Source organism: Geotrypetes seraphini, chromosome 1, assembly GCF_902459505.1.
Source record: "Geotrypetes seraphini chromosome 1, aGeoSer1.1, whole genome shotgun sequence".
In the NCBI taxonomy this organism is placed as follows: Eukaryota; Metazoa; Chordata; class Amphibia; order Gymnophiona; family Dermophiidae; genus Geotrypetes; species Geotrypetes seraphini.
This window is the reverse complement of record NC_047084.1, coordinates 290,421,021-290,448,777: the sequence shown is the minus strand read 5'-3', so window position 1 is coordinate 290,448,777 and position 27,757 is coordinate 290,421,021. Positions and strand designations below refer to the sequence as shown.

The window sequence follows — 27,757 nt, the reverse complement described above, 5'->3', positions numbered from 1 at the left end:
GGGACCTTAAGCGCCTGGGCCAAACAAGGCCTTAGGCCCCTCTCTGGTGCATCCCATGATGCACCAGGAAGGGGCAGGCCTGCAGTTCAGTGAATGTGGGCCTGTCAGACGGATGGAGGAAGCATCCGGCCAGCCGGCCAACTTAATATCAAGTATTTTGGGGTCTGTGTGGGCTGGAGTGGGGTGAGGGGTCAGGGGTCTGTCCTTTGGGGGGGGGGTTTCTGGCAGGAGGGACTGGGCATCTCTCCTGCTGGGGATGTCTTTAGGGGTAGTGGCAGGAGGAATTGGGCACTCCTCCTGCTGCCGACATTCGTGAGTAGGGGGATGTCTTTTAGGGTCCTGGGAGGAGGGACTGGGCATCCCTCCTGCTCGCCGTCTTCACGGGGGAGTAAGGGTTCCCTGCCATGGCCACTAAACTGATCGTGGCAGGGAGATTCTCTAGCCAGTGCCTGTAAAATGGGCGCCAGTTAGAGCATTGTGGTGGCTAGACGGCTAAGGGCGATTCTGTATAGGCCGCCCGTGTGCGATTCTCAAAAGCCACTTAAGCAGCTTCTGAGACCGGACACCCTATACAGAATCCGGGCCTTTATGTCCATTTCTGAACAAACATAAAAAATTATGCAAAAACATATAAAAATATTTATGGCCATCTATACTGAAACCTCAGGGAAGCTGTTACCCACCAAGCTTGTAATTATAGCAATAATACTGATAATAATAACAGCATAAGAAACAACATAACACCTATTGTAAACTATAAATGTATAATAATATTATTGACAGTATTTTATGAATAACCAGGTTTTTAGTGAACTCTGAAATTTCAGATAATTTTTCACAATTATAATCTCAGCAGGTATGAATTTCCAAAAGCTCAGTATTGATGTATTTTTAAAATTCTTACGAGATGAAGCCATGTACTGTATCTAGAAGAAACTGCTAGGAGTTTGAACTTATGAGTATTAACACGAAAGAAATAGCTTGAAACTGAGAGGCCCTTTGACAAAGCTGCGATAAGCAATAATGTGTGCTTACCGTAGCAAAAAATGGCATACCACTGGGTGTGCTGAGAAGTCCCACGGTAATTTCAGGATGTGCACATACCAACCACAAGCTAAAAAGTAATATGTATTTTTTGGTGCAGGGGTGTGTCTGGGGGACAAAGAGTAGGCCTCTTCTACACTAATTGGGGTATCTTCTGTGCAGCTACATTGTCACATGCTGATTAGCATGTGAACCCTTACCATCTACATAATGGGTGGTATAAAGGTTCAAGCACTAATATTGCTTAATAGCTACATGCTAATAGAAAATTTAGCAAATGGCCATTAATGCAAAAAGGAGGAAATTCGGCCATTTTACCCAGCAGTAAAAATGGCCTTAGTGTGTGAGATAGAGCAGTGTAAGGGCACACTAAAACCACTTTTTACTGCTTTTTGGTAAAAGGGCTCCTAAGTTACGTCTCATTTTCAGTAATGTTATCATATAGGATGGACAATTGCCATACATTAACTTGAAGGGTAAATTATGCTAAATATTTGATACATTATACCATCTGAGTACAAAACGAGTTATGTCATCATAATAGCACCACAGAACATTAGCATATATGTAAATACCTGAATTTGGGGGTGGGGATAAAGTTGATTAATTCACATTGTTGCAAGATACATGTGTATTTTGTTGCTAGTCTTCAAAGGAAAATTATTCAGGCAGTTTCATCTTTGAAAAGTGCTCATAAAGTGCATACTGTATACTCGAATATAAACCAAAATGTTTGGACCAAAAAGGGCCAAAAATGGGGGGGGTCTCGGTTTCACTTTAAATCCTAGAGGTCCAATGGTATGGTGATCCAAGTCGGGACAGGAGTGATCCCTCCCTCTCCCGAGGTGAGGTGTTGGGTTCTGTTCCAGCTGTCAACCAACTGTAGAATCACCGCATGCCCCTTCCTTCCCTCCCTGCTGTAGAATCAATCCATGTTCCCTCCCTCTCTCCCTCACTCCTTGCTGTAGAATCATCACGTGTGTCCCCTCGGAGAAGCAGAGTAGGACTCCCCCATGCCTACCTTAATCACTGGTGATCCAGTAGGGTTAATTGGGGCAAGAGTGATCCTCTTATGCTCCTGCCTATGCAATCTCGCTCAAAGAATGGCTGCCGCAAGTTCCTGTAGCAAGTCTTATGAATTGCCATGGTAACTTTTTTTCAATGAGACTGCGCAGTCAAGACTGTAAGGGAATTGCTCTTGTCCCAACTCACTCCTCTGGACCACCAGTGATTACGTTAGGCCTGGGGGGAGATCAACACTACTTCTCCGAGGGAGGGGAAGCATGGTGATTCTACTGTAGGACGAGAAGGAGGGAGGGAAAGGAAAGGGTGGTGATTCTAAAGCCAGCTGACAGCCAGGACAAAACCCAATACCTCACCTCAGGGGAGGGAGGGATCGCTCCTGTCCTGGTTTGGCTCACCACACCACTGGACCATCAGGATTTAAGGTAGACCAGGGAAGAGGCCAGCGTTAGGTTTGGAAGGGGTAGCTGGGTATACAGCTGAGGGCACTTGAATATAAACCCTCGAGTAAACATTTTCCCCTAAAAAGGGGGAAATGTTATCTCAGTTTATATTCAAATCGGTTTATATTCGAGTATATGTGGTATGTACATAATATCTATATACACTTCAACACATGAGAGTCAACATTCAAAGTGATTTAACTAGTCAGAAATGGCTCATGGCCAATTAAATTGCTTGTTCGAGGCTAATCGGTCATTTTAAGCAGCACTTAACAGGTTAATGCCGCAGAAATTATCCGGTTAGTGCGTATCTCAAAACTGGCTATTTTGGGGGTGTTCCGGTGGCCAGCCAAGGGAGCTGCATTAATAGGACCACATAAAAGTCAGTACTTTCTTTATGTGGTTCCCCATAGCCAGTTAAGTGCTGAATATCAGACTTAACTAGCTGTGGTGTAGCCAGTTCCACAAATCTAGAAATTCAATATTGAACCCTGAACATGGCCCAGCATTGAATTTCTAGGCATAGCACTGAGCATCCCTGGCTAAATATTGTGCCAATTATTTTTGTGTGATCAATGGGGCTAAATCAGCATACATCCTTCAACTTTAATACAGACCTGTTAAGACCTCTTTTAGCCTGGCTAAAACTGCTCATATTGTGAAAGTCTGCATGTATTTTCCCCTTTAAGTGGTACAGCATCATTGCTCGCCTGTAATAGGTGTTTCCCTTAGACAGCACGATTGATCAGGCACACACGTGAGTGACATTACTACATGTAATGTCATTGCAACAGATCAGCTGCCTCAGATCTGCAGGAAAGGTGGCATATTAATAACGGAGTAAACCACAATCTCCACACTAAGTTCTGAACATGTGTGGCCCTTCACACATGGCAGCACCCTCCTCAGCTCCTCAGTTCCATAGCTAAAGAATTTCAATGGGAGGTGAGAGGGACTGTATGCCTGATCCATTCTACTGTCTATGGAAACACTTATTACAAGTGAGCAACAAAGCTTTTTTCCATCAACAAGTAGGACTGAGCCAAGGAGACAACTGAGTGATTCAGAACTAAGGGCTGCCCAACTTTTAATTTATTGTCTATTATCCAAGAGCAGCCCACACATCAGGATGTCATTACATTCAAAGATTGGTTAGCACAATTCAACTAAATGCACTCTCTTGTATTGTGTAATGGTTCAAACAGTAATGTGCTGTGGCTTCTTATTTATTTATTTATTTATCAGGGATTCATTAAATATCTTTATGAAGAGATTCACCCAAGACACTACTGAAGAGTTATAGTGTCTGCAGTTGCTCTGATTCGATGAGACTTCACTTTAGAGGTGAAAGGATCACCAGCGTCTTCAAAACAGAATCTGATGAATGATGCTAGTCAAAACTATTAGCTAAAGTTATTTTAGCAACTGGAATACCAATTCTATTGGTGTCAGAGGAGACAAACAGCTTAGCAGACTTTCTGATTGATTCTCTGGAAAGGTAACGGTGAAAGCTAGAAGGATGCTAGGTTGCATAGGGAGAGGTATGTCTAGTAGGAAAAAGGAGGTACTGATGCCTCTGTATAAGACTCTGGTGAGACCTCATTTAGAATATTGTGTATAATTCTAGAGGCCGCACCTTCAAAAAGATATAAAAAGGATGGAGTCAATCCAGAGGAAGGCTACTAAAATGGTGAGTGGTCTTCGTGATAAGGCGTATGGGGACAGATTTAAAGATCTCAGTCTGTATACGTTGGAGTAAAGGTGGGAGAGGGGAGATATCATAGAGACATTTAAATACCTGTAATATAAATGTGCATGAATCGAATCTCTTTCCTTTGAAAGCAAACTCTGCAATGAGAGGGCATAGGATGAAATTAAGAGATGACAGGCTTCGTCATAATCTGAGGAAATACTTTTTTACGGAAAGGGTGGTAGATGCATGGAACATTCTCCCGGAAGAGGTGGTGGAAACAGAGACTGTGTCTGAATTCAAGAGGGCCTGGGATAGGCACGTCGGATCTCTTGGAGAGAGAAAGAGGTAATGTTACTGCAGATGGGCAGACTAGATGGGCCATTTGGCCTTTATCTGCCGTCATGTATCTATGTTTCTATGTTTTTTTGAGGTACTAAGCAAGAGCTTGTTTGTAGTCCAGAATGTGGAAGGCAACTGACTTGCTAAGGAGACTGCTGTACATGAAAAAGGCTGTATATCCTCAGAACAGTACATTAAGCTGTGAGCTCTGGGAGAGATATTCCATTTCACTGACATGCGGTGGGTTCACCCTATTGTGTATCTGGCTCAGTCCTGCTTGTTGATGAAAAAATTCAATCAGGATAGTGTATCCTGACAAAAGCCTATTTATTAATGTAAATCCTTTTGATAACTGTCCTCCCCATGGTCTTTTAATAATTCTTTATGACATTACCAAAAACAGCAGTTCAGAAAGCACTAACAAATTTTAATCCGAACAAAGCTTCATAAACAAATGCAAGCAATTCAAAAGGAACTTGTACTTACAGTCTCGGCAAAGACAGAGAGTTTGCCCTGGGCATACTGATTAAACTCGTTTTGATGTACAGAAAGCCCATACCACAGCTGCACTCGCACTTGAGCGGGGATCTTGAAGCTCTTGCTTTCTTGGTCTGGGTACTAGAAGAGAAAATATGAGAAGTCAACATTCCTTTGCCTACATAAAAGAATAAAATCTCACTTCTTAAACTCTGAAGCTGCTAACGGCCTGGAGATGAGAGGGAGAAATAGCTTTTTACTCAGGTTTATTAAGGAGAAGAGACTTGACATGCCACCTTTCTGTGGTTATAATCATATTATATTCAGGTATTTAATATTTTATATTTGAGGTAATAGAGGGTTAAGTTACAAGGAGCTGCAAAAGGAACTGAACTCAGGTCCCCAGGTTCTTAAGCCACTGCACTAACCACAAGGTTACTCTTACTCTGTGACTGTTACAAATAAATGGTAGACACATATAAAAGAACATTTTATAAGGGCTTTGATAGCCTCACTTACTAACTTACAAAAATGTTTGTGGGTTAGTATTCCCTTTTTTTTTTTCCAATACTGTATTTAGCTAAAGGCTACAAGTGAGCTCCTGGCTCTTCTATATAACTATTGATTGTAAATATTTTGCTTGTGTTCCCAAGGTCAGAACTCTCTTTTCTCAGCTGTGAGAATGCAAATAAAATTTTAAAGCCCTTTCATGGCAGATTAAAAAGTAAGGGCCTGCTTGCCCAAATCAAAAGTACGCTGGTCCCCTTAATCCCTGCTCAATGCAAATGTAAAACAAATGTGTCCCAACCCAGGCCCTATCCCTTTCAAGCTCAGTCCCCTCTTAAAAAATACTCAGATAGGCCCCAATCTTGTGTCAGGAACTCAGGGACAGGCGAAATCCCAATTCACTCTTGCCCCATGGAGGCCATTTTGATGAATGACACCTTCTTGCCTAGAGTCAGAAAACATCATTCCTCAATACGGTGAACCATGGGGTAAGAGGCAGCGGGGATTGCTTCTGTACCAGATGTCTCTGCCATCAGTGTGGCAAATCAGAGCCTCAAGGGGAGGTCCTTGAAACCTCAGAGGGGTGTTTTTTTGTGTTTTTTTTTAAGAAGGGAAGAGCCTCACTTGTCCTAAGGGTGTCAGGTCAAAAGCGCGCCGGGACAAAGGCGCGAGCAGACAATTGAGCGCAGCGCAGAGGTGCACGCCGGCAAAAATTACTGTTTTTAGGGCTCTGATGGGGGTGGGTGGGGGGGAAACTTCCCCCCCACTTTACTTAATAGAGATCGCGCGCGTTGTGGAGGTGTTGTGGGGGGTATGGGGGGTTGTAACCCCCCAAATTTTACTGAAAACTTCACTTTTTCCCTGTTTAGGGAAAAAGTTAAGTTTACAGTAAAATGTGGACGGTTACAACCCCCCAAACCCCCCATAACGCTGGCGCGATCTCTATTAAGTAAACTGGGGGGGCTCCCCAACAAAACCCCCCCGTCGGAGCCCCTAAAAACTGTAATTTTCACCAGCACGCACCTCCGTCTTGCGCTCAGTTGTCGGCGCGCGCCTTTGTCTTTCGCGGGGTTGTCTATGAACCGTCCTGAGTTGTAGCTGGGCAAGGGTATTTTCTCTTTATAAAACTGCCACTTTTTCTATATATATCAGCCACATCTAATTGTATGGGCAGTAAAAAATTATCTTCGTATGTATTAAAGTAAATCACACCTAAAAACCGTTCACTCTACACGGCTTTAATTTTCCACCCCATGTTTTACTTTTCCTTGTTTATGCCCTTTCTTCAGACTCCTTTGACTTGGGCTACCAGATTTTCCTGAAGAAACCGTCCTGTTCCGCCTACGTCACGCTTTGTTCTGCCCTCCAGCCCCAACCCCCAGATGGCATCCGCGCATGTGCGGATGCCCCCTTCCGACCTGATTTTTACAGGAAGCTTTTCAAAACCCGGACAAAGTGCCAGGTTTAGAAAAGCCGTCCATACCCCCGGACATGTCCTCGAAAAGGAGGGGATGTCTGGGAAAATCCGGACATCTAGTAACCTTTGACTAGGTTTTTATTCTGAATTTCAGCTGTAAAAGCTAGAGACAGTTGCCCTTTGAGGCAAAAAGCAGTCATGTCACCCTTGGGGAGTCTGGTAATATCTATAACTTTAACATTTGTGGCTTTTTAAATAATAATTGACTAGTCTTATGTTCAAAAGAAAACAATGTAGGTGAACAATGGTAAGGAATGGATGCTTCCCCTTCCCCCGTGAGTGGGCTTCTGGCAAGAAATTGGGGAGAAGAGATCTTTGTTCACAATGAATTTTAAAAGCAGATTTTCTCTTTTTGTATTACAATAAGACAATAAGAGAAGTTTCTGACTGTCATTTGGCTGAGAAGCCCTGTAGTAGAAATGTAACAAATTCATAAATGTCACATGGCCTAATTGAACAAAGAGAGAGAGGTGCAAATTATTCACTAAGGGGCAAACGGACAGACAGATGGGAGGAATTTTATACATGTTGAGGGAATTAATTCATAGCAGGAAATACAATTTGTGGGAATAATAATGTACACACACTAAGGGCTCCTTTTACAAAGGTGTGTTAGGGCCTTAACGCACGGAATAACGCACGCTAAAATACTGTGCACACTAGTCGCTACTGCCTACTGAGCAGGTGGTAGTTTTTTGGCTAGCATCAGAAGAGAAGCTTCCGCCCACACACACAAACTACTGTTTGAAGGCTTTCAAGAAATTACTCAAAACGCACTGCAAAGGTAAAGGAGAGGGAGGGAGATAGATAGATAGATAGATTTGGGTAGGTAGGAAGGAGGGAGGGGGCTGCGCGAGGGGTACCAAAGGGCGGTGAGGTGGTGAGAGGGAAGGGTGGTAGAGGAAAGGAAAAGACGCTGAAGGAGGCTGGAGAGGAACAGACGCTGAAAGGACATGGGGAAGACAGAGTGGGGAGAAGACACTGAAGTGACATGGGGAAGATAGAGTGGGGAGAAGACGCTGAAGGGAAATGGGGAAGACAGAGTGGGGAGAAGATGCTGAAGGGAATGGGGAAGAGAGAGTGGGGAGAAGACGCTGAAAGGGAAGAAGACAGAGATGCCAGACTATGGGGAGCGGAGGGAAGAAGATGGGTATCAGACCAATTGGGGGGGGGTGAAGAGGCGCAGTAACAGAGCAAATGGAAGATGCAGAGAGAAGACAGACAATGGATGGAAGGACTTGAATGAGAAGATGAGGGAAGCAGAAACCAGACAACAAAGGTAGAAAAAAAATTTCTATTTATTTCTTTTCTTTTTTTTTTTTGCTTTAGGATAAAGTAGTATATTAGTTGTGTTTATAAAAATTTATAAATAAAGCCCTGCCAGCTGAACATCTCTTTCTCTAGTTCAGCAGCCAGAACTTTGATTTATAAGGAAGGAATAAGCTAAATATTGCAGTACTGAAGCTTGTATGGATGCTGCGGGGAAGGGGCAGGGACAGTGGTCATGGGGACGGGGCGGGACAGTGGTCGCGGGGACGGGGCCGTGACAGGGACAGTGGTCGCGGGGCTGGGGCAGTGACGGGGACAAATGTTTTCCCCGTGTCATTCTCTAGTATGAATGAATCTATAAAATTGTGAATTGAGCCATGAAGCCTTTAAGTAGAGAGCAGACAGATTGTTTATTCCTTCAGAAAATAGAAAAACTAGGAGACAAGCCATGAAGCTACTTGGTAGTACATTTTAAAAAATCATTGCCAGAGGATAAAGTAAAACCAGTTAGTATAATTGGGTTAAAAAAATATCTGGGTAAGTTCCTGCTGGAAAAAAGTCTTTAAACTATTATTAAGGTAAACATGGAGAAAGCCACTTCTTATCCCTGGGGCTAAACATCTTGTCAAGTACTTGTGACCTGGATTGGCTATTGTTAGAAACAGGATATTGGGCTTAATGGACCTTGGTCTAACAGTATGTTATTTCTTATGTAATCTATCCTTTTGGAGGTACACTCACCAAAACTGAACACTGTAGTCCAGGTGAGGTCACAAGAGACATTCCCTGCACAGAGACATTATCAAGTCCTTTCTACCTACTTATTTACTTTAGCATTCTTTTGGTTTTGGTGCATGATCCTGCTCCTTTTTGCACTGAAATTTTTAAGTAAGAAGCATTTGAAACTCTTTGAGTTTTCTTGGATTACTTTTCATACTATTTCATTTTCAAATTGATTGGCGTCAACAGTCTGTTTAGCTGATAAAAAGCAACAAGACCCAGTAAGAGAGGCAGTATTTTAAAATAATTACCACCTATATACACATTTCACTTAACAACAATCTTTAATATGTTTGACAGGTCTTCAAAAATAAAGTGTGGACATTCCAGAGCTTTTACAGAATGCACACATAAGTTTTTTAAATTTTGTTTTCAAAAAGTTGTTAGTCTTCTAATTTGTTGTTTTTATAAAGCTGTTCATCGCTTAGTAAATTGTATAAGCGATTCATCAAATATTAATAAAAACTTGAAACTTGAACTTGAGAGAGACGCTCTACAGGTAATTGTAATCTTTTTCAAACTTTGCTGAAACAGGACCCTTTAATCTGAATTCTCACAGGTCTGTAAACAAGCCTAGTAGAACAGAGGATCAATTTGACCTGCACAGAAGCAAATAGGGCCGAGGCTGACATATTTTTACCATCCAAACCATGTCACTGCAGCACAGATGAAAAAATGACAGGGGCCAGGATGGACCAACTTCAGGCCATCCAAAACAAGTTGGTACAGAATAATGCTGTTTGAGAAATTAAAGCAAAACTGTTGTCTTCCAATAAACTAGAGGCACTTAAAACTCAAACCAGGTGATTTGAAGACAATGGATAACTTACTCGGAACACTCAAAGCGTAAGTAGCCATAACTGAAAGAATATTTGCATTTAAGGCCTTTCCAAAAGAGCCAAAGGCACTGGCATAGTAAGAGGGGTGTGGTGGAGGGGGGGTGGCACCCGTCCTCCTTTCCGCCCCCCTCCTTCATGACCCCCCCCAGTCACGCGTGTGCAATACTTCTCTTCCCTCGTACCTCTTTAATTTTTCCTGCGTGAGCAGCATTATGAACTTTCTGCCCATGTCGGTGTCGCCTCTCTCTGACGCCACTTCTGGGCCCCCTGATGTCACAGGGATAGCCAACCCGACACAGACAGCAAGTTTGTGCTGTTGCTCTCGCCTGGAAAATTAAAAAGGTGTAGGGGAAGGGAAGGGGATGCATGTGTGGAAGGGAGGGTCAGGAAGGAGCAGGGGGGGCAGAGAAGAGGGTGGGGGAGGGGCACCACTGCCCCGGGTGCCACTTATCCTTGCTAAGCCACTGGCCAAAGTTAACAATTCAGTGGACTTTACTGAAAGAAGCTTCTCCTTATTTACGTTCACTAGACGTTTTGAGACTGAAAGGGTCTAATAGAGCAGTGTTCTTCAACTGCCAGTCTGTGGACCAATGTCGGTCCAGAAAAATTTCCTACCGATCCGTGAAGAATTAGTGTCCACTGCAAGCGTCTTGCTTCCGGCTTGGCTGCTCCTTATCTTCAGCACCAGCTGCACTTGTTTGCCGGGACAGCGCACGGTGGCTCTTGCAACACTGCACATGGCTGACGCAGAACCAGAACCGGGTTAGCAGCATGCAAGAGCCGCTGCGCGCTGTCCTGGCAAACAAGTGCAGCTGGCGCTGAAGATAAGGAGCAGCTGAGTCGGAAGGAAGAGGGACACACGCTTGCAGGGGACACTGATCCGACTTCAGCAGAGGCCAGACAGCCCTGAGCAAGTAAGGGAGAGAAGCTGGACAGGCATGAATAAGTAAGGGAGAAAAGAGTGGGGGGGAGAAGCGCGTTGGGACAATGAAGGGGCATGAATTTGGGACAACGGTTGGAAGGCATGGAGGGGGGACATGAACTCAGGACACAGAAGGAAAGGAAGAGGCATGAACTTGGGACACAAGAGAGGGGATAGAAAGGGAGAATTGTTGGGGATGAGTGTATGAGAGGGAAAAATGGTGCACATGGGGAAAGGAAGAAAGAGGAATATTGTTGGACATAGAGAGAGAGGAGTGAGGAAGAGATACATGGGGAAGAGAAGGATGAGAGGGAAAAATGTTGGATATGGTGGTGGAGAGGGAACAGAGGGACAGATTGAAGGGGATGCAATGAGGAAGAATGTTGGACATAGTGATGGAGGGAGAGATCTGGCATGGTTTTGGAGAGGAGTAATAGAAGGAGAAATGTTGGGCATGGGGCTGGTGGGCAATAGTGAAAAATGTTGCACATGATCTGGGAGATGAGAGAGGGAGAAATGTTGGATATGACAGTAGAGGGAATGGGAGATATGCACCATGGATCTCTCTCTTTCCCCACTCCCTGTACATGGGATGGAGACAGGGACCGAGTTCACGGGGATGGGATGGGGACCAAGCTGCGGGGATGGGGCGGAGATGGTTTTTTTAAATTTCAGTCTTAGTAGTGTGCCGGTCCACAAAATAATTATTTTATTTCCTCTGGTCCATAGGTATAAAAAGGTTGAAGAACACTGCTATAGTGTACTAACAATTATCACAAACAAATCACTTCTAAGGCCTTTCCTCTTCAAAGTTCTGCACTACCTGTGAGTAGCTGAGATCTTGGTAACAGTTTGGTAAAGACCAAAGATTATATGTGAATATATCACACAGGACTTTGCTAAAAATCATTGTAAATAAATGCAGAAATATCTAGTGTTAAAACTGCTGGAATAGCACTGAGGCATATTACAGATTTTTATTTGTAGCTGATATGAAAGTAACTTACAACAACCATACAAAAAAATAAAATACATTTCAAATCCATATTAAGGTGGCCAAACAGGTAGAAAAGGCGAGGGTGAAAGTTAGAAGGATGCTTGGGTGCATAGCAAAAGGAATGGCCAGTGGAAAAATGAGGTAATAATGCCCCTGTATAAGAATCTAGTGAGACCTCATTTAGAATATTGTATACAATTCTGGAGACTGCACCTTCAAAAGATACAAACAGTTGAAAGGGATAGATTCCGTACAAACGTAAGGAAGTTCTTCTTCACCCAGAGAGTATAGATAGAAAACTGGAACATTCTTCCGGAGTTTGTTATAGGGGAAAACATCCTGCAGGGATTCAAGACAAAGTTGGACAAGTTCCTGCTAAACTGGAACGTACGCAGGTGAGGCTGGACTCATTTAGAGCACTGGTCTTTGACCTGGGAGCCGCCGTGTGAGCGGACTGCTGGGCATGATAGACCACTGGTCTGACCCAGTAGTGACAATTCTTATGTTCTTATCTTAAGTCCAGAGAAAATATACTAAAAAGGTTAGTTGTCTTTGTCATAAAGTGTATGAGGACAGATTTAAAAATCTCAATTCTTTGAAGGAAAGGCGGGAGAGGGGAGATATAAAAGAGACATTTAAATACTACATGGCATAAATGCACATGAGACAAGTGTCTTTGAATTGAAAGAAAGCTCTGGTATAAGGTGGTTTAGGATGAATGTGAAAAGGGATAGACTAAGAAATAACTTTCACGGTAGGGTGGTGAATGCATGGAGGTGGTGGAGATGAAAAATGTATCTGAATTCAAAATAGCTTGGGATAAGTATGTTGGATCTCTAAGGGAGAGGAAGGGATACTAGATGGCATGGATAGGCAGACTAGATAGGCCTTATTATTGTCTTTATCTGCCTTCATTTTTTTCTCCTCTGATTCATTTGATTCTCCTCCGATTGTCCTCCCATCTTCAGGATCCAGACCCAAATTTTCTAACTACTTGAAAGCAGTTTTCATATTCCAGTTTCTGGAACACGCCTGAACCTCAGATCATTCTATTTTGTTCAGTCTTTTAAGTCCTCAAACTTGCCAGCTAACTTATTATTAGTCTGCTCTAAGGCTACCATCTGCATTGCTAGTTCTAGCACTGTCTCTAACTACTCCTGTCTTTAAGTTTGCCTCCTCTAATCGCCAGCCAATTTCGGCCATATCACTTTGGCGATCTGAAGCCATGGTAATAATCTCAGACTTTATTATTATTAATAATAATAATAATAATAATAACTTTATTCTTTTATACCGCCATAACCAAAAGTTCTAGGCAGTTTACACTAAAAAGAGCTGGACAATCAGCGAAATACAATAATATAGTAAAAAAAATGCAAATATTTGTAAAATAGAATTTCAGTAATAAATCTCACTAAGTAATAAACTTATCGAACAAAGTGGTCTTAATTAATTTCCGAAAACTGCAATAGAATAACATAGCTTGCTGAATACATTTACCTAACCAAGATTGTTGCCTACCACTCTGCATAAGTGCTAGTAATTTTTATTTATTTATTTAGCTTGTGCTCCCAAAGGAGCTCAGAATGGGTTACAAATCATTTATTTATTCGATTTTCTATATCGTTCTCCCAGGGGAGCTCAAAATTTTACATTAATTTATTCAGGTACTCAAGCATTTTTCCCGGTCTTTCCCGGCAGGCTCACAAGCTATCTAATGTAGCTGGGGTAGTGGAGGATTAAGTGACTTGCCCAGGGTCACAGGGAGCAGGGTTTGAACCCACAACCCCAGTGTGCTGAGGCTGTAGCTCTAACCGCTACACCACACTCCTCACACACTTAACTTTCTGACACCGCCCCCAACCAACCCATTCCCCCTCCCCAATACATGCCTCTGTTGAAGTTGTGTACTGTGGAATTTGAGCATACAATTCACAGAATAGTGATTACGGGCATTTACACAAGTAAATGCTAATTGTGTCAATTAGCACCCAATTAAAACCAATTATAGCCTCTTATTACTCATTAACATCAAATAGCTCATAGTGAAATTAAGTTATATGCGCAACTGACCTTATTCTATAATTTTCATGCTAGTCGCAAATTTGAGGCACAACTTTCTAGAATTAGAGAGATAATGCGTATGTATCTGTATGTCTATATATCTCTGTATATGTCTCTCTGTCTATGCATTCAGACAGAAAGATGAAAGGAGCCTCACTAATAACCATCTAAAAAGAAAACAAGGATATTATTTTGAGTTGCAATGTTATTTATTACAAGGAAATAGAGGGCTCCTTCTACAAAGGTGCTCTAGCGTTTTTAGCGCACGCACCGGATTAGCGCGCGCTAGCCTAAAAACTACCGCCTGCTCAAGAGGAGGCGGTTGCGGCTAGCGCGCGCGGCATTTTAGCGCACACTATTCCGTGCGTTAAGGCCCTAACCCACCTTTGTAAAAGGAGCCCAGAGTCTAATTGACAGTAAATCATAAAAGATAACTAATATGAATTTTCTTTTTCAAAAAGTAGCAGATTTTCATGAATTTATGACTGATGATACTAGCAACTGAATTTTTACTTGTAGAAAGGTTGGCTAAGCAATAGAAAAAAAAACAACTCATTAATTTTGCACAGGTTGATCAAACTGGTTTGCAAACTTCTTTAAATGAAGTCTGCACATCTCTACAAACCAAGAAAGGAAATACACCGAGAAGATGAAACATTGCAAGACATGGAGAGACATAATCGAAAGGGACGTCTAAGTACGTTTACGTCCATCTCGCAAGTCGTCCAAAGTAAAAAAACAGCTTAAGACACATTTTTGAACGATACGTCCAACTTTTTTTTCATTTAAAAAATTGTCTAATTATACGTCCTGCCGATCTGATCGTCCAAGCCACTAAATCGTCTATCTTTATACCACATTTCCGTCCAATTTTCCGTCCAAGTCCAAAATGCCTAGAACAAGCCCTGGACGTGGGAGGAGTCTTCAAAGTGATGGACTGCACACCCAGACATGGCTCCTAAATAGTGGGGTACCTTACAGGGCACTACTGTGAACTTCACAAAAAGGGTGCCATGGCTTTTCCTCCCTACAGCTCCCTTATAGGTCATGATGAGCCCCCCAAACCACCTCCAGAATCCCCTAGACACACTTATCTACCACCCCAATAGCCCTTATGGCTGCAGGAGCAACTTATATGCCAGTGCAAAAAGGTTTTGGGGGTGTATATGGCAGTGCACATGTTTAAGTATCAATGCAGTGATTACAAGGGCTTATGGGCATGGGTCCTTCTCTCCATGAGTCCCTAAGCCACCCCCAAGATGACTTAAGCCACCTCTGTGCTGGACGACTAGGCTTTCCTATGCCAGGAGGCCAGGTGATGATGGTCTGGAGGCTGAATTTTAAAGTTATGATTAAAATTTTTATGGGGGGTGGTGATCACTGGGGTAGTGTGTGGGGGTCTGTGTTATGTGTTTGCAGTGCTTATCTGGTGACTTTAGGTGGGTTTTTGTGACTTAGACCATGTTTTACATGGTCTAAGTCACAACGTCCAAGTTCCCTCTAGACTCTTGTAAAACTTTCGGATATAAATCCTGTACGACTAAGTCTAAGCTGGCCCACATCCTGCCCAACCCCCGCCCTCAACACGCTTCCCGAAACGCCCCTTTTAGCTTTGGTCGTTCAGCGGCACTATGAAGGCCTAGGTCGTTTAGAAATAAGTCCAAAACCCGTTTTTATTATCGGCACTTGGATGTTTTTGAGAAATGTTCGTCCAAGTACCGACTTAGGCTGGTTTTTGGACGTTTTTCTCTTTCGATTATGAGCCCCATAACATACAGTATGTCTCATCCACCACATGAGCAATGGTTACAAAAAGAAAGGAAACAGACAGAGGTTCAATTAGGCCTCTTCTACTGTTCATTAATTCTTAATATAAAATCAAATTAGCAATACAGTAAATTGGCCCCGCTAAATATAACTCATTGTTCACTCAGGGATCCTTTTACTAAGGTGCGCTAGTACGTCTTAGCGCGCGCTAAAAATTAGTTTGCGCTAAATGCTAACATTTAGCATGTGCTAAGATGCACTAGCGCGCATTAGTAAAGGACCCCCTGGTCTCATTTATCCTCTCCAGCAGGACTCCAATGTTGTAATGTTTATACAAAAGGTGATAAAACACTTATGCTTGACTTTTAAAATGAATGATAATAATAGAAATAATGAACTCTCAGGGCCTGATTCTACAAGCGCTCATCCCGATGGTAAGCGGTGGTAGGCGTCCTACCGCCATCGTACAGCCAATTGGGATGCACATTTTTTTTAAAAAGAGGGAATGCTGCCTACATTGTAGGAGTATGTCATGCGCCTACAGAGATGCTTAGAAATGCTTACAGATGCCCAAGGCATGGCGTGGGTATGGTTTCCCCTGGAAGTGGCCTTTGGCGTTGGTAAGCAACCCTGTGTGTCTCCGTAGGAGTGAGGTGGATATTTACGGTGTCTGTGAGAAAACTAGATGCAATTCTCCATAGGACACCAATGTGTGGCTGACACACAATCAGCGGCTGCCCCATAGGCAGTCGCCAAGATTGGTGGCCGATAGAGAATTCTAATTCTACAAAACGCGTCTAAAGTTAGGTGCCGTTTAGACGTCTAAATTAGGCATCCTTTGTAGAATCGCAATCAGCGACGTTCAGCAATGTTTAGACGTCTAATTTTTTAAGCATCCTTTAGAGCAGTGGTTCCCAACCCTGTCCTGGAGTACCACCAGGCCAATCGGGTTTTCAGACTAGCCCTAATGAATATGCATGGAGCAGATTTGTATGCCTGTCACTTCCATTCTATGCAAATCTCTCTCATGCATATTCATTACGGCTAGCCTGAAAACCCGATTGGCCTGGTGGTCCTCCAGGACAGGGTTGGGAATCACTGCTTTAGAGAATCAGGTATTAGGTGAGATTTAGACATCCAAACAATGTCCTTAATTTTATAATTTTTTATTATTATGTTATTAAAATGACGATTTTAGGCTGTTTTTCATTATAATTGTAATACTGGGAGTTGAATCTGTTTAATAATTTTATTTATTTCTCTTCCATCAGACAGAGTGACTGGGATTCGAACCAGGTAGGGTAGAAGGCTGTAGGTTTAACCAGTGTGCTAGAGTAAGCTACCAAGCTGCATAGCAATTGTAAAGCTAGGTCTTATAGGCATTGTAAGGAAGTCTACTTTTGAGCATAGTTTAGACTTCAGATAAACCTGAGTTCTATGGACAGAACTTAGGCGCAGTTTGGACGTCCTTAATGCGATCTGCTAAATAGCTCTCTGGGTTTTTATTTTTGCTTTATTAAGCTCAAAATGCATTTAATAAGCCACCACATAAACAGGGCACATCAATACAAAGATATTGCATGCAAAATCTTCTATTTTTTCTGGGCAAACAGTAATGGTATTTGCTAATCAGAGGAAAAGATCCATTAACTGAAGCACAGCACTTGAAAAAAACAGCTTTATGTTTCTTGCTAAAAAGCTACCCTTTTTTTTCTCACTAAAGATTGCTCCAATGAGGTCATTCTTGAAACAGGTGGATTCAGCAAATAAAGCACATGACAAAAATATATAGATTGCATACATAACTTAATTTGCAAAAGATTAAAAACAGAAAAAAAAAACCCAGATACAGACCTTAGCATGGCTTCTACTTCATTGCAAATGGAGGTTTGCACCTGCATAATGGTGACCTCATTGTGAGATCATCAAGGTGCACCTGCAAGGTAGAATGCCACAATTAAAATATGTGCTGGGGGAGCTGGTTGGGATTCAAACCCATGACCTCTGGCAGATGAGCACAGGGGTTTTACTTATTGAGCTATAGTAGTTTCCATGTAAGTGTCTCTGACTGCCCTGTGATTTGATAGCTTAGGGATCTTCTAACAACAGAAATTAAATTGTAACAAGTCAATTACCGATAAAATTTCTACTGTAATAGAATCTGCTTAATATTCTGTATATAAATATATGCTAAAAATAACTTACTTTTAGGAATATTGTCTGCAGTTTCCCACAATTCTTGCCGCAACAATTGGATCCATTCTTGGAGAATATGATCTCATGGGCTGGCATTCTATAGTAGGCTACACGCTTGTCTCCTTGCAACATCCAAATCACTATATCTGGTAGGCTGTTCTGAGACTGAATACAGAGTTTCACAAAAAATTAATGTCTCAGTCCAAACAATTCATAAACAGGCATATCAGCACATTAGAAAATTATGGGAACAGCTCATTTAAGCCGGGAGCTGCTTCCCATTATATTTTCCTCCTCCTCGTTCATGCACTTCAGACAAAACCCAATAACCCTTTTGTACAATAAGTTCTTGATAGAACATTGATCGATGTATCTGTATACTTCTCTGTCTCTGCCCAGCCTTTAGATCACTTGTCTTGTACTATGTGCTGGTTCTGTTCACCCTTTAGATAATTCTGTTAACCGCGTTTAACTACCAAGTGTATAGCGGTATATAAATAATATTTTAAGTTATGTTACACAATAGACAAGCAATACATAACAGCTGCATAGATGGCTGCACCATATGCTCTTGCTAAGCAAAAGTTTCACAAGATGGAAATACTACTGTCCAACACCGACTCCGACTCCTACTTTGTATAGTAAATCGAAGAGATATTTGATTAAATTACAGATACAGAGAATGTTTCTTTATGTACAAAATCAGGATTAATAGACTACACCATATATTTATTTGTGTCAGAACAAAATATATATGTACGGTAAGTGTAAAATGATGCATTTACCATATATTATAATGTTGTAAGTTTTTATTTTAAAGCTGAGGTCAGAGTTGGTATATTTTTACTGACTCAGACTCCACGACTCCAACTCTAACTCAAAAGCCCTGTTCTTGAAGCCACTGCCTAAGGGAACATCAGTAAGATCAGCAGAGCAGGACCTGCTAGAGCAGTGTTCTTCAACCACTGGTCTGTGGACTGGTGCTGGTCCGCAGAAAATGTCTGCCGGTCCACAGGGCCGGTACCTCCATCAAGCCCAAGAGATTGTTCTGTAGCCGCCGGTTATTGGTACGATCAATGCAGTGTCTTCGGGCCGGCTCCCTGAGTGCTGCAGTGCACAAAGCCTGCATTTGAATGTGGTTATCTGCTTTCCGGTAGGAATGAATGTGAAAAGCATACAGTGTGCTTTGTGTATTTTAATTTTGTGGTTAACCATTATGTGTTGTTAATATGATTATATTGTATGTGTGTATATATGAAAAATGGATGGAAAAAATGGTGTTACAATTAGTACTATTATGGGGGTGGGGTCTGGGGTGGAGATGGACACGACTTAGCCCAGTGTACTTTAATTGCCGGTCCGCAGACCGGTGCCGGTCCACAAAATAATTATTTTATTTCCATCGGTCCATAGGTATCAAAAGGTTGAAGAACACTGTGCTAGAGCACACCTAAGTCAGCCAATCTGTGCACCAAAAAATCTGTTTTCTGCACAAATAAAAGCCTCATTTCTGCCTTGTAGAGGGCCATAAGTGGATTACAGTTGTCTCTTTGGGCTTGCAGGGACATATGTCTATCAGGGACATATGTGCTAGCATTCTTCTTGCTTATGTTCTGAATCAACTCAGATGGGTATCGGAGTTTGCTATCCGTCTTTCACAGACTGAACAGGGCCATACATCTGAATTTACTTGTGCCTTGGCCTACAGTTATCATAAGAACGAAAATGGAGAATGTAGATTTTTTTTTTTTTAAGTTGAATATAAAAATAAAGAAAACAATGGAAATGATTTTAAAAAAAAAAATCTAAGACTAAACACTTGGAAAAGTTGTGTGTCCATTCAACAGAACAGGAATAAAAATTACCAAGAAGACTGAGGAGACCACTACATTCAAGAAGGGCTGCATGTGCTAAAGAAATTTACATTAGTTCAGAGTTCTGGAAAAGCCATTCTATTCTAGAACCATTTGATATCATGCACTTGTATGCTTCCTTCGATCCTTCTTGTCAACAGAGAATACATAAGTTTGGGAATTGTTAGTGCAAATTATAAAACTTCCTCTTACAAAACTGACATCCCGGAACACATAATAAAACCTTGAGATATTTCTTTTTTTATCTCCAAAAGTTAGAAAAGATTCAAGGGTCAAAACCTATGGATAGCTTCTTTGGAATACAGTGGTACCTTGGATTACGAGCATAATTCGTTCCAGGAGCATGCTCGTAATCCAAAATGCTCGTTTATCAAAGCGAGTTTCCCCATAGGAAATAATGGAAACTCGCTTTGATAGGTTCCCACCCTCCCCCCCCCACGAACCGGCACCCTCCCCCCCGCGATCCGCAACCCCCCCCCCCCCCGCTGCGACCTGAGGTCCCCCCAACCCACCCGAACCCTCTTCTTACTTTGCTGTAGCTTCCGCAGCGGCAGCGGCACCAGCATGTCCTGTGTGTGGTGCCAGTGCCTGAAGATCTGCTTCCTGTGCTGGGCCTTGAGAGTTCACGTTTGACGTGAACTCTCAGGCCTTGAGCATGCGCACATGCTGAAGGCCCAGCACAGGAAGCAGATCTTCAGGCACCGGCACCACACACAGGACATGCTGGTGCCGGTGCCGCTGCGGAGGCTACAGCAAAGTAAGAAGAAGGTTCGAGTGGGTTTGGAGGACCTCAGGTCGCGGCGGAGGGGTGCCCGATGGCGGAGGGGGGGGTGCCAGATCACAGGGGGGAGGGTGCCGGTTCGCAGGGGGGGGCGCTCGCAAATCAAAGCGCGCTCGGTTTCCGAGGTGCCGATATTGCGAATGTTTTGCTCGTCTTGCAAAACACTCGCAAACCGGTGCACTCGTAAACCGAGGTACCACTGTACTCTTGTTACTGAATCTTTCTCCTGTAGTAACCTGCCAGACTCTTTTCCTTAATACTATACTGCATACATCACATCATACCTGCACATACTGTAGATCTAATCAAGGTCAAAACAGCAGCACCCTTACCCCCCCCCCCCCCCTCGTTTTTACTAAGCCGTGGTAGAGGTTTCTACCATGGCCCAGAGCACTAAATTCTCAGATACTCATAGAATTTCTATGATAATCGGAGCATTTAGCGCTCCAGGCTGCGGTAGAAACCTCTACTGCAGCTTAGTAAAAGAGGGCCTTAATTAACTTTGATTTATAGTAGTTAAAAGGATAAAAATTGCCACAACTTTCAAAAATCAACATTTGCTAGTGCTGCTGATTTGATGTTCAAGCCACAACCATCATTACCACTGTATTTGATAAATTACTGTAGTAGCAGCACAGTTTGCTGTTATCGAGAAAGATCCCAGCTTCAATCTCTAAACTGGCTCTTCTGCTCCCTGGCTCAGCTGGAACTGGGAATGCATATTTTAGTGAAAGTCATCTCTGACAAATGCAGAGAGGATTCTGGGTGCACATTAGAAAGTTCTATTAATCAGTGCACAATACACTAAAAGTCACTCATTCAGATTCTGGTCTGGCAGATTACAAGGGTTTACCAGAAAAGTCATTAATGTCATAAAAGCACATGGAGACACTACCTCAGGATGTGGCAAATGAAAGCAAAAATAAAACTAATCAGCCATCCATTACCTCCTCTAAGATAGTTTTTAGCCGCAAAAGCCAATCTTCTGCCTGGTCCAAGACCATCTGAAGGTCAGAATCCTCATGTTTCAGCTTCATTGCAGCTTGCACAATCTGATTTAGATTTGTCTTACGAAATTTGTAAATATAGTTGTCTAAGGGGGTAGCACTAGGTATCTTTCGAACATCTGGCAAAAGCTGGCTGTTTTAAAATGAGAGAACAAGGAAAACAGAGGTGAGGCAAGACAAAAAGAATAGTTTAAACATAAAGCTGTGTACTATTGAGCACTTAAGTCACCCATTTCTTAATATTTTGAAGTCTCAGCTCAACAAAATTGAAGCTGTAAAAGAGAATGTGATGAACATACATTGGAAAAGATCAGAAAATGAAAAATACTTTTCAAAGTTGCACAGGAGGCAGAATAGAATATAATAAAGTATTAATGAAGCGAACGAGCATTTGTGGCCTGCTTGGCTCCAAGCCATGAAATGCATTAGCCATCTTATTACCCTATACAAGAGGCTTGTATCCCTTTTCGGTGAGGAAGAGTTAACTCAGATGACATCAATTCTCTGTAGTACTGGTGAAAAAACTGCATTGACCATAATGTCAGTAAGAACCAAGGGCAAAAAGCCAAAATATCTTACCACAATTTAATCTTCGTACTGCATAGTTTGCTTTTTTTTTTTTTTGCCTCTGTTCCACAAGAATCAGTGAATAAAACACACAGAAAAAAGTTTATTACACTTGGAAAAGAAATCATCATTTCTCATCACCTTTAAAGAGGCAATACTGTGATAGCCTGAGAAGACGGCTACAGCAGAGGTGAAGAACCACGATCCTCGAAGGCCACAAGCCAGCTAGGTTTTCAAGATTTCCACAACAAATATGCATGAGATTGATTTTCATGTAATACTTCCATTCTACGTAAATAGACCTCGTGCATATTCATTGTGGAAATCTTAGGAAGATAAAGGGGAATAGTTAACTGGCACATCTGACACATATCCTATTTCTCACAACACCAGTCTGAATAGAAGAAGTATTTAAAAAAAAGTGATACTTTCCTTTCAAAGTACTGGGCAAAAGGTAGAAACTATTATAAAGAACAAAACTACTGAACACTGTTCCTTTTAACTATTTTCCTCATTTTATCATAGTTGCTCTTTTGAAAGTTAAATGTTGATACAGCAGTTTTTGAATTTCAGCCTGCCTGCCTGACATTGCCGCTTGGATGTCTTGCTGCCATCTCAAACTGAATATGGCTAAAACTGAACTCCTTTTCTTTCCCCCTAAACCCGCTCCCCCCTTTAGCCATTCTCTATTTCTGTGGATAATACTATCCTCTTCCTTGTCTTGTCAGCTCACAACCTTGGGGTGACCTTTGACTCCTCTCCCTCCTTCTCTGCTCAGATCCAACAAACTGCCAAATCCTGTCGCTTCCTCCTCTATAATATTACCAAAATCCATCCTCTTCTCTCTGAACACACACCGGTTACAGAATCCACCCCCCCCCCCCCCCACGACATCAGGGCAAGAGGGAGCCCAAGCTCTCTTGCCCCAGCAGCACCCCGGCTCCCCGACTACGTTCGGGGCAAGAGGGAACCCAAGACCTCTTGCCCCATCGGCACCCCAACTACGTTCGGGCCAAGAGGGAACCCAAGCCCTCTTGCCCCGCGATCCCAAACCCCCCCCCAGGCCGAGTCCATTGGGGCCAGGAGGGAGCCCAAGCCCTCCTGGCCCGGCGCTCCCCCCTCCCCCCCACACGATCCGACCAGGAGGGAGCCCAAGCCCTCCTGGCCCGTGACACCCTCTAACCCCCACCCCCCACTAAAATACGGGCAGGAGGGATCCCAGGCCCTCCTGCCCTCAACGCAACCTCCCCCCCATGACCGCCCCCCCGAACCCCCGATCAGGCCCCCCCTGCTGACCCGCAACCCCCCTCCACCCCCCTTCCCCGTACCTTATAAAATGTTGGACGGACGGACGGGTGCCAAGCCTATCCGTCCGACAGGCCAGCCATCTCCGAATGGCTGGCCTTAGGGCCTGATTGGCTCAGGTAGCTCAAACCCCGCCCACAGGTAGGGCTTGAGGCGCCTAGGCCAACCGGAATCAGCCCAGTTGTCTTAAGTCCCTCCTGTGGGCGGGGAAGGGGAGTGGGGGGGATCCTGGAGTCAGCGGGGGGGTTGCCCGTCAGCAGGGGGGGGGCCGATCAGGGGTTCGGGGGGCGGTCGTGGGGGGGGGGTTGCGTCAAAGGCAGGAGGGCCTGGGTTCCCTCCTGCCCGTATTTTAGGGGGGGTTAGAGGGTGTCGCGGGCCAGGAGGGCTTGAGCTCCCTCCTGGCCCCAACGGACTCGGCGGGGAGGGGGGGGTTTGGGATCGCGGGGCAAGAGGGCTTGGGCTCCCTCTTGCCCCGAACGTAGTCGGGGTGCCGTGGGCCAGGAGGGCTTGGGCTCCCTCCTGCCCTGATTGTTGTGGGGGGGGGGAAGGGTGGATCGCGGCAGGGGAGATGAGCCATCTCTCCTGCCACGATCATTGCTGTAGGGGGTAGGCAGGTTGCTGGGGCCGCTGAGCTGATCGCAGCAGCCACGATCAGCTCAGCAGCCCCTTTTCGGCACTTATACCTGTTTTGACTTGGTCTAAGTCAAAACATATAAGTGCCAACTAGGCAACCTGCCTAAAGTTTTGGTTATACCTGCTGCACGCCTTGGTCTAGGTCGGTCCACCTCCTGCCCACCGCCCGCCCTTTCCCCTCCTCTAAAAATGCCTCTTTCCTCTCTGTGCGTTTAGAGGCAGGGGAAAGGCCTAAGCTGGTTTTAGATATGTCTAAAACCAGGTTTGATTATGGGTACTTGGACGATCAGACTTTTTGATCGTCCAAGTAGCCATTTAGGCCACTTTTTAGATTTTTTTTTATTATGAGCCTCATGGTTTTCTGTTAGGTTTGACGGTGTAGGATTGATCTGTACTAGTCTGGCTTGTTTAGTTTTACAATGAGTGTATTGCTGTTGTACTGCTCACTGCAGTATATAAGATGCTGCCTTTTCCTAGATACTCATGTGTGACGTGTGGCTTGTTACTAAAAATCATGTTTTTCGTACAGATGGGGGGGTGCCAAAAAATGATGGGCCCCGGGTGTCACATATGCTAGGTACGCCACTGCAGGGTCCTACTCCATGCTTTGAGCTGCCAAGCAGGGGACTTTCAATTCTTTGCCATGAGTCCTGTTCCTTTAGCTGACAAAGAGTGGAAATGAAGTTAGTTCAATAATTAGCATCCTTTCAGTTGCAAGTCATTCTAGTATTTGCCCCTCAAGTGGAAAAGAATGTGAGCAGAAAAAGGGAATAACAGCTCCTATTAATGCATAGTATGAGAGGTGTTTGTTTCATCATGCACAATTCAATCAATATTTCATTAATTACATTACATTACATTAGTGACTTTTATTCCGCTATTACCTTGCAGATCAAGGCAAATTACATAAGAGGTTATCTGGACATTTCCAGAAGAGTTACATAGATGGTAAAAATTTACAAAGGCCCCATATCATATTCTAATTAATTTCCTGGTTGCTTTTTTTCTATAGTTCAAAATAATATAAAAAAGTTCCTAAGAAATGTGATTAATGAGAAAAACAGATTTGTGTGATTTCCTGAAGTATTGGATACTTGCAGTATCTAATAAAACCATAATAAACTTAGTTTTCCTTGAGGGAAGGAGCCAAAGTAGCACAGGAAGAGTGTTCTAGCCACCCTGTCAGAAAAAGGGAATGCAAGACAACTTCATTCTCTTATTCCATAAATTAGACTTCATCGGAAAGCAGATCTATTGCACTGCTTAACTCTGTAACACAATGCATCTCATTCAGGTGCACAGTGGCACTGCTCCTGCCTACAGAGTGGAAATTTATGGTCTGCTTCAAATGTCACCTTTTCAACTTCATGCTTTGGCTGAGCAACCTTTTGAAGTAAACATTAGAAAATGACCCATATTTTTCAACCAAAAAACTCTTTCCAAGACAAATAAATGTTCTTGTAATAAATGCATGAAAGGGCTCACAGTTGAACTTGGCAGAATACCTGCAGCCAATGATGATGTCATCAATCAACCGGGCAGCCAATGAATCCAAGTCATTTGGTGAGCACCTGGCCTTGACAGCGATGTGGACTTGCTCCAAATTAGCTTCCTACAAAACATAGAATACAATTTTTTCCCCCAGTGCTCATAAAATACTGACAATTTGGTTCCACAGTTTGCACTTCAAGGAGATGCCACTGCTGTCTATTCGAATCCTATTACATTTCATTTTGCCTAGTCAAAGAAAAGCTTACGGGAAAATAAAATTACGGGTTGTTAAAGCTGCATAAATGATCACGTATCTTCAAAGTTTATACTCATTCAGTGCTTCACTTCAACAAAACCTGGCAAGAGATTTATTCCTGTTATCTTCCAGAAGCAGAAGCAGATTTCCTCTTAATCAGTGCCAAGAACTCTCTCCTTGACCTTCTTCATTCACCATCTAGACCAATGTCTCTCAAACTGTGTGCCACGGCACAGTGGTGTGCCCCGAAGAGATTCCGGGTGTGCCATGAGAGATTCCAGAATTTTACTTTATTTTTAAAAATTCCTTTCATAAGTATACACTAGAATAGTTGGCATGAACGTTGCATGCGCAAGAGTCTATCAATGTTATGAGCGTCTATGTGCATAAGGATACAACCGCCCAGGCAAGTATCATTCTTTGTTACAATTGCCCATACATACCTTGAAGAACTTTCAATAAATAACTCTCAAATTTATCCCCGTTTTACAAAACTGCCCTATGAGTGTTGGACCAGCGCATAGCATCAGCACACCAACCAGCGCTAAAAACCGCTTGCACAGTTCTATAAAAGGGGAGGGTAATTTTTGTGGGGTTTGCAATTTTCTAATTTCAATTATAATGTGCCGTGAAAAACATTTGCTCCATTTAGTGTGCTGGAGCTAAAAGGTTTGAGAGACGCTGATCTAGATCAAGAAATCTAGGGCTAGATTCACTAAGGACACCGATCGTGTCCCGACCACTTTGTGACCTGATTGTTACCCAACCCAATTCACTAACCTTGGTGCCGATCAACCTCCAATCCAATCTGGGTATGCAAATGAGGGGGAATGGCATGCAAATGTAGGTGGGCAGTGATTCACTAAAAAAAAAAATGCATCAATTGATACAGCTTAGAAATGCAATTGATACTTAGGGACAGGGGGCACAAACCGGCATATGTATTGGCTTGGGAAGCAGATTTGGGGATGGTCCTAGAGGGGAATGTTTGGGTAAGGGTAGTGTTTAGGATTCATCATGTGGCTAGGGCGCCTGTACTGGTGGAAAATGCTCTGAAATTGTTGGTGAGGTGGTATATGACACCTGTTACCCTGAGTAAAATATCCACCACCTCTACTGACCTTTGTTGGAGGGCTTGTGGGCAAAGGGTTACATTCTTTCACATGTGGTGGAGCTGCCCAGAGATTCAGATATACTGGGGGCAGGTATTCGGATATGTGGGGAAACTTCTTCAGGTACCTCTAGAGGAGAGGGCAGACATAGCGCTCCTGGGGATGCCCATGAGAGGGGTAGATGATACTCAGGACAAATTGGCTCGGTTAGCATTCACAGTGGCTAGGTTGACTGTGGCTCGCTATTGGAGGAGTGCATCTGTGCCCACTTTGCAAGTTATGCGGGAAAAATTGGGCTGGGTATGTGATAGGTATCGGCTCTCGGCCTTGTTGGCAAGGTCATGGCAACAGTATGTGCATATTTGGGGTAGATTCTTGGCAGTGGAGGGTTTGGAGTTGGGGAAGGATGATCGGGGTGATGGGGGCGCTTGGGGGGCACGCTAGTACTGTCTCTTATTCAGACTTCTTGGGTTGCTCTAATTGCTGTCTTGCTCTAATTGCTGTATTGGGGGTGCCTCTCTGTGTGTGGCATTGTTGGGGATTTGGATTGTGGGGGTTTTATACCTGCTATTACGGGGGGGGATGTGTTGTTTATTTAGGGGTAGGGCGAGAATTTCTGTGATGTTGTTTCTGAATATTGACCTGATGCTTGTACTGTGTGCTCTTTCTCTTTCATCTAACTAAAGAATTACAAAAAAAAAATGAGGAACACCGACTGGGCTGGCCAATCAAAAAATAAATGACTGCTGAGGACCAGTCGCTCAGGCCCTTTCTGACTGCCCTGTTCTCTGCCACCCTGCTCTTTGCTTGACTGGACGCCCTGCTCTCTGCCCCGACTCTTCTGCCCTTCCCCGCAGTGCAAGCCTGGTTTTAACCCATGGGTTTAAAGTGGGT

The 27,757-nt window shown here is 43.4% G+C and overlaps 1 protein-coding gene across 7 annotated transcripts in view; it reads right to left on the bottom strand.

Annotated features, from left to right (window-relative positions):
* Positions 1-27,757, bottom strand: part of DYSF (dysferlin) — a 539,803-nt gene that overhangs the window by 296,072 nt on the left and 215,974 nt on the right. For all 7 annotated transcript variants that reach the window (XR_004540213.1, XM_033953409.1, XM_033953435.1 and 4 more), the window contains 4 exons: positions 25,510-25,616; positions 21,440-21,632; positions 17,847-18,002; positions 5,029-5,160 (listed from right to left, as the gene is read on the bottom strand). Coding sequence is in view for 6 of the 7 variants with exons in the window: in XM_033953409.1 (XP_033809300.1) it covers positions 5,029-5,160; positions 17,847-18,002; positions 21,440-21,632; positions 25,510-25,616 (588 nt within the window). In the remaining variant the exon portion in view is untranslated. The remainder of the gene's footprint in view (positions 1-5,028; positions 5,161-17,846; positions 18,003-21,439; positions 21,633-25,509; positions 25,617-27,757) is intronic.